Consider the following 6,936-nt stretch of genomic DNA (forward strand, 5'->3'; position numbering starts at 1 on the left):
CCCCCGCCACCTCCTCGCCCACACGTCCCCCCCCTCCCCTCGCCTCCACAGCGGCTCGGCGAGCACACAGCAGCTCCGCTACGTATACGTGTGGTGCCAGCCCCGCAGTGGTTTAGGCCCGAACCGGACTGGTTCTTTTGGTTTTTGATCGCCCCGGAGTTAAGTCGTGTCGTCGCTGCCATGGCGCCCCGCCGTAACAACAAATATGAAACCGACGTTGAGCTACCCCCCAGGGGCCCCGGTAAGCAGTGACAAAGGGGAGGCCAGGTGAAGGGCCGTTGGCCGCTGGGGCCGCGGCTGTTGTCGCCATCTGTCAGCGACTTCCCGGTCGCGGGTTTCGTCGTTAGGGACCCTATGGCTCGCGGTGATGACGTTGACCACCCCCGTCGACTCCTTGTCTAGGGGATGATTCCCTCTAATTCACCATGGGCTGCGGACCTGGACGAAAAGGATGCCGCTAGATGACTGGGGGTGGCCGACTTTCGTGGAGGTTATGTTGACGTTTTGGGGAAACTTTCGCTTGACGTTGTGGCGCTGGTGAGCAGCTTGTGCGCAGCGGGGAGGGAAGTCTTAAACATGGAGACTCCAGGGGTGCAAGTGCCTCTTCCTTGTGGGCAGTTAGCGCCGTTTACCATGGTGATTGAAAATTTTCTCTTTGTTAAACATTAAGGGTGTAACAAAGGAGTCAGCTGTGTGTGCTATGCTGGCATGGAAGGAGCACATGCTAAAGAGGTTTCCTACTTGCCCAGAAATTCTATCAAACTTCACCCTGGAAATAATGAGCAGTTTTTTGTTTTGTCTTCAATAGGAAGCTACTTTTAGATAAATCTGTGCAACTGCACTCTAGTAAATCTCTCAAGAGATACCCATATGGCTGTTCCCTCCATGTTATCTTTTCTTTGATCTATTTCAAGAATGTTGAACGAAACTAATCTCTTCTTTCTCTTCTGTTTCAGTGGAGGCCCTGGTCTACTGGCGGGACCCTAAGAAGTCAGGAATCGTGTTTGGAGGAATTATGGTTGTGCTGCTCTCGCTGTCATTCTTCTCATTCATCAGTGTAGTTGCCAACCTTTCTCTCCTGGCTCTGACTGCTGCATTTGGATTCCGTATTTACAAGACAGTCCAGCAGGCTATTCAGAAGACATCAGATGGACACCCATTCAAGTGAGTCTTTTAAAAACTTTCTTAACTAGCCCAGTACCTGTAGCTCAAAGCTTACAATCTTAATGAGAATTTAATGCAAAGACATCTATAAAACAGTAGCTTCCTAACATAAGAACTATTAAAGCATTTGAATTTCAAAACATAATTAAATTAAAACAACTTTAAATATGATTGAGCGCAGCATATTTCCAGTATCATTTGTAAACTTCACCCATTTACTTTATATTTATTTATGATTTCTTTTTTTAGGGAAATCTTGGAGTTGGACCTCACTCTGCCAGCAGAAAAAGTACGATCGACTAGCGACCTTGCTGTCACCCACATCAACGCCGTTGTTTCGGAGCTTCGTCGCCTCTTCCTTGTTGAAGACTTTATTGACTCCGTGAAGTTTGGTGTTGGCCTGTGGATGCTCACTTATGTGGGATCCTGGTTCAATGGCATGACACTCATCATTCTTGGTGAGTAAAGCAGTTACCAAGTTCTAAACTTTTAGCAGCTATATCTATGGGTTTCACACGTTCTGTATGTGTTAGGGACATGAACATGGTGTCCCGATTATTAAACAGGCCTTTTGCTGTAATGGCATTCACTAGAATGATCATGGTTGGAATATTTTATGCTCTGATCCAATTCTTTAAAATCCAAGCGTTGATCATATATCTGTCCAATAAATAAATCAAATTTATTAAGAAATTAATTAAAGAACTGTTCCAAAAGTTCTTTCAGTATTTCAAGTTAATATCCATCCAACTTATTTATTTTCTCTAATTTTTTACTATCTTTTTTACTTCAGGTGTGGTGGCTCTGTTCACTCTTCCCAAGGTGTATGAAACGAACAAGGCTCAGATAGACCAGAACATCGAACTTGTTGCTGGAAAAGTTAACGAAATCACAGCCAAGTGAGTACCGAGCTCTGCTTTGTCCTAACTTTTCCATCTTTCCCTCAATGTCTAATCTAATCCTATTATTTCAGGGTCAGGGCTGCCATTCCCATTGGCAAGAAGGCTGAGGAGAAGAAAGAGCAGTAAGCAGGAACAAGAAGCCCATATTGGGTTGTGTGAAAAGAACCAGAAACGGAGGCAAAGAGGCAGTGACCTTCAACACCTCTGTATAGCATTAGCTATAAAAAAATTATTACAATTCTTAATTTAACGAAACTCAAATGTGGCTCAGCATACAAAAAGGGCATGTAACTTGAACACTTTGTGTGCCTCTATTTATGTTGAATGAATTGTCTGTTCAAGCTCGTTGATGTTCGTTTTTTTTTCTTTGTTTTAATTTTTTTTTTTAAATCTACCACTGCATTACTTCTATTTATTTGTGAATTCCTTTATTTCTTTTTTATATTAAATTTGTAAGAAATGTATCGCATCAATAAGTGTGAGCTCACACTTTTCTTGTTACTGCCAAGCAAGTATCCCAAATCCCTTCCCCCTTCCCTCTCCCCTTCCTCCTCGCTCCTGCTTCCCAAACTCTGTTAAAAACCGATACTTTCCTTTAGTGCCTGCTCCCCTTCCCCTTCCTTTCCCGTCCTTGATCTCCTTCCTCTCCTTCAAGAAAGCATTTTGTATTTGTATATCTTCTGCAAATTGAATTTTAAGTGTGATTTTTACCAGATCATATTCATATAGTTTATGTGATACGTGTATGTTGGAAAACCCTTCAAATTTTAATTGTAAAATGTTGAAATGGTTGTATAAAGTTTGAAGAAGGAAGATAAAACATATGTGAAACAAGTATGAGATTCTCTTTTTTAATGTCAAGCAGCTTTGTGTCACTTTATAAATCTTTCCATTGAAGAAGCAATCTTGTAAGTTAGATTTTTGGTGCATTTGTTAAGTAATTCTCTGTAGCTGCGCTAGTCTCTGCATGGCGATTTCCCTTGATGCCTTTGTTGTTTACTATGTTTATCTTTGTTTTTAACTAAAAGCCAAATTGTCTATGTTGCGTACTATTGCACTTAAAATACCTGCTTACAATTGTAAACAGCTTGATTGCTTATTCAATCAATGTTACTTCGTTTTCATTAAGACTTAATCTATATAGACTGTAAAGTGACAAAAGATTTTATATATACTTATATATAGACTTATATCTATGTATGAGGGAGATTTGGAGCTCTGAGTTTTGTGATGAAATGGTCCTTGTGATCTAAGAGCATGTACCACAAATATTCCTCCTCATGCTTAGCTGTTTTTCTCTAGCTGAAGTACATTGTGGTACTACATGGATATTGGCTTCATTCTCTATTTTTTCTACCTCCACCAAAGTCAGGAAAAACACCTTGAAAAGAATTGAAACCATTCACTCAAAAGTGATATTCAAAAAGGAAACAACTACAGATATGGAGTAAAAGACCCAGTTACAGAAGGGAAATTACTCCAGGGCTCTTTGCAATGTAACGTCATTTGGAGTAGGATTTGTAGAAAACTAAAATTATGATTGAAATGAAATTTCCTTCTGAAAAGTTTTTTGTAGATCTGTCTTTTTTTCTACTCCCCCCGTCATGTAGATGTAAATTACAGATGTATTGGTATTGTGCTTTGTACACAAATAAACATAAAAAGTACATAATCAGTATTTTGTTTATTACCTGCTATATTCACCTGTCAGTTTTAGGGCCTACTAAAGAAGAAACATTAATATGGTGGCTTATAATTTTATTTTATTAAAGCTGTATCATCATTCTCATCAATACCTGGCAACACTTTTTCCAAATATGAATGCAACTCTGCCAAATTATTAAATACAGTGTTGGAAGCTGCCATTCTCAGAACTTCATCATCAACTGGTCCCACATAAATTGGGTTCCATCCGGCGTTTTGGGCGCCTAAATAATCAAATTTGAGAGAATTCCCGACATGTGCACAAAGACCAGGAGAAACATGACCATTAATCTGGCTCCTTGCCAAATCAAAAATCTGTTTGTCTGGCTTCATTACACCTGCTGAGTAGGATGTCAGAACAAAATCAAAATATGAATGAATTTTTAAAGACATCAAAGTATTTTCTAATCTTTCATCAGTGTTTGAAATAGCACCAATAGAAATATTCTTCTGTTTCAACATGTCTAAAATATCACAAGCGCCATCTGCTAAAGCCCAGCACCGATTGGTCTGGTACTCCTCAATAAGAAATGAGGCAAGCTGCTCTAGAGCTTTATGATTCTTAATAGATGGGTTAGCTGATTTAAAAGTATTTACTACAATCTGCCCCCACCAAGACTTCCAACCCAAACCTGTGTGTCTCCCAAAATTCGGGTGATTTTTACTTAATGCCTTGAATTGAACTCTAAAGTGTGAAAGTAAATCTTCAGTACCGATTGAAATCCCAAATTTCTCAGCAGATTCAGTATATTTCTGGGCCACAGGAGGATGAAACATCATAAGAGTCTCGGTGCAGTCAAAAGTTATTAGTTTCAGAAGCTTCGACATCTTAGTAAGATGCGCCTGAAAAAGAGAATTCAAAATAAACTTATTTATGATGATAAATTAGGTTGACTTCAAATAGATTTCCTGAAATGTGACAAATGTCCTATTTAACCTCCAAACGCACCTTCAATAAGTGGGGTGGATCTAAAAATAATCACTTCTTACTACTCTTCTCTGTTAAAGACCGATCATCAACTGAAACCATTCGACTCACGTCAAAAAGGCACTTCCCTCTAATGTCACTCAAATCCCTAAATTTAACCCTTCAGTGCTAGCAGACGACGCTCAGCTGACGGCAGGGCGACGTAAACAAACCGAGGGGTGCCCTCTAGCGGCCGTGCATCAAGACTAGCGTCGTCTGCTAGCAGTCTGCGCCTGCGCACTGGCTCGACCTTCTGGGCAGGCGGGCAAGGTGACCTCTTGAACATACAGAGTTGGACGCTCTCTCGCCTCAGCATTACCGTAGTCCGCTCTACGAGGAGCGGGTCACAACACCAGGCTACCCCGTCGCAGCTTTGGAGTTTGTTGTGTCAAGTCACTACTGCAGTCTAGTCCTACCAAGCCTGCACCATGTCGGCTCCCAAGACTGACATCGAGAAGAGGAAGCAGATCAGTGTGCGCGGCATCGCCCAGGTGGAGAATGTGACCAACGTGAAGAAGACATTCAACCGGCACCTCCACTACACCCTGGTGAAGGACCGCAACGTGGCCACCCCCAGGGATTACTACTTCGCGCTCGCCCACACCGTCAAGGACCATCTGACGTCCCGATGGATCCGCACGCAGCAGTTCTACTACGAGAAGGACCCCAAGGTAGGTGTCATGACAGCAGTGTTTGACGACGGCGTGCTCCCCCGAGTCCCGGGGGCATTGCCCCGCCGGTGCCCCTTCTAGGTCCTGCCGCTCGTGACACTCGTCCGTGGGGTTCGCGGTCGCGTCCGCCCTGCGCTCGTCGGCCTGTCTAACCTACAAGGAGGCGTGCATTTGACGTGTTTCGGCGCTCCGGGCCGGCTCGGCTCTAGCCCCGCCCGCCGCGCCCCGCCCCCCTCGGCGTACGAGTCTAGTCACTGTCGGGCGACGTGTCTTCAAGCTGGCTGATAAGGGGTGTTATAATTGGGCTCGTCCTTGCGTGACCTTGAAGTGGGGAGGGGGTGGGTGGTCTTCCAGGCGCGCGGCGGCCTTCCCCCTCCCGCCTTCCCCTGTTCCCTCCTGCAGGTGCAGCAGCTGCACGTTGCACCGCCCGACAGCCCGCTCGTGCTCCATGACCCACATTCCCGTGCCCTGGAAGTCGCCGAACGCCGAGCCGGTTGGGCGGCCCCTGGAGCTCCTGGACAGGCCGGGGTTCACGATTGTCCCCGACCGGCCTTGCGTAGCCTCCTGGCTCATGTTTCTATTGTGCTTGTGCACGCGGCCCGCTCGCGCTAACGTTTCGACGTACGACTTGGCCAGGAAAAAGTGGGCCCTCACCGGTGTTTGGACCGGCGCCTGCCATGCCGGCCGGCTCCTGTGAGCTTTTTGTGGGTGTTGGTACTCTCACTTTTACACGTGCACCCGGCTTTAATGTGATTGCCACCCGGCCGACCCGGTTCATACCCTGGTCAACCGGGTATTTGAGAGCCGTCGTGGGTGTTTGTTGTGGCTGCGTCCGAGCCGCCCGGCGACGCGTTGGAGTCGCCCGTTCCGTCCGACGGAGCGGGTGTCGCCTCGGAGGCGGCCCGTGCTTGGCCTTGGCGCGCCTCCTCTCCACACGAGCCATGCCCCACGCGTCCTGGGCATGGCTCGCTGGTGGGGCCCGCGGGCCCCCGGTGCGGCTAGCCGGGGGCCAGCCCCCCGCCGGGCACCGGTGTGAGCTTATCTACCGGCGGCAGTGACCAGATGGAAAGAGGTTCTGGTGCTGCTGCCCCCTCGTGTTGCTGGCCGGGGACCCCTTCACCCCATCCCCCCATACGCGGCCCCCGCATCGCGTATCGTCCCCTCTGCTATGGCCCTGACACTGCACGCCCCCGTGACCTCCCCGTGGCCTTGAGTCACCTTCCTCTGTTCGGCCCTTCCCCTCACGGCGCTCGCGCCTCCCTGCTGTACTTCATCGGCTGGGGGTCAAACACGTGCACATCGATGGTGCCCCTTACCCCCTTGCCCTGATATAATTTTACTAAATGTATTGGCGCCGATTAGGACCTCTCGCCCGTTGCGTGGCTGGGCGGTGGCGCTAGGTGGGCCCTTCGTGAGGGGCAGCCGGACTGATACGGGGAGTCTCGATAAATGAGACCGATAGTCTGGCCGTCGGATAAGTCTTTATCGGCACCAGGTCCGCGTCATACCATCCGACTCCCCCCCCCCC

The 6,936-nt window shown here is 47.0% G+C and overlaps 3 protein-coding genes across 9 annotated transcripts in view; 2 read left to right on the top strand and 1 right to left on the bottom strand.

The window, feature by feature from the left end:
• The window catches only part of LOC113206557 (reticulon-1-A), a 34,931-nt gene extending 31,536 nt beyond the window's left edge, over window positions 1-3,395 (top strand). For 6 of the 7 annotated variants that reach the window (XM_026422679.2, XM_026422680.2, XM_026422683.2 and 3 more), the window contains 4 exons: window positions 957-1,164; window positions 1,414-1,622; window positions 1,958-2,063; window positions 2,138-3,395. In XM_026422679.2, coding sequence (XP_026278464.2) covers window positions 957-1,164; window positions 1,414-1,622; window positions 1,958-2,063; window positions 2,138-2,192 — 578 coding nt within the window. In that variant the 3' untranslated portion in view covers window positions 2,193-3,395. Of the gene's footprint in view, window positions 1-73; window positions 242-956; window positions 1,165-1,413; window positions 1,623-1,957; window positions 2,064-2,137 lie in introns of those variants that run through there. The other variant, XM_026422682.2, reaches the window with a different exon arrangement.
• Window positions 2,437-4,915, bottom strand: LOC113206559 (rhythmically expressed gene 2 protein-like). Its single transcript, XM_026422685.2, has 2 exons — window positions 4,720-4,915; window positions 2,437-4,613 (listed from the first exon to the last, which is right to left on the bottom strand). The coding sequence occupies exon 2, from the start codon at window positions 4,596-4,598 to the stop codon at window positions 3,825-3,827; it is 774 nt and encodes a 257-aa protein (XP_026278470.1). The 5' UTR covers window positions 4,599-4,613; window positions 4,720-4,915; the 3' UTR covers window positions 2,437-3,824.
• A 110-nt stretch (window positions 4,916-5,025) lies between these two features.
• The window catches only part of LOC113206561 (glycogen phosphorylase), an 8,970-nt gene continuing 7,059 nt past the window's right edge, over window positions 5,026-6,936 (top strand). Inside the window, exon 1 of the mRNA XM_026422688.2 lies at window positions 5,026-5,408. Coding sequence (XP_026278473.1) covers window positions 5,166-5,408 — 243 coding nt within the window. The 5' untranslated portion in view covers window positions 5,026-5,165. The remainder of the gene's footprint in view (window positions 5,409-6,936) is intronic.

The sequence above is a fragment of the Frankliniella occidentalis genome, unplaced genomic scaffold, assembly GCF_000697945.3.
Source record: "Frankliniella occidentalis isolate FOCC.00 unplaced genomic scaffold, Focc_3.1 Scaffold19, whole genome shotgun sequence".
Taxonomy (NCBI): Eukaryota; Metazoa; Arthropoda; class Insecta; order Thysanoptera; family Thripidae; genus Frankliniella; species Frankliniella occidentalis.

Bases quoted from the DNA above. Each gene is read 5' to 3' on its own strand.
- LOC113206559 (XM_026422685.2), bottom strand. From the start codon at position 4,598: ATGTCGAAGCTTCTGAAACTAATAACTTTTGACTGCACCGAGACTCTT.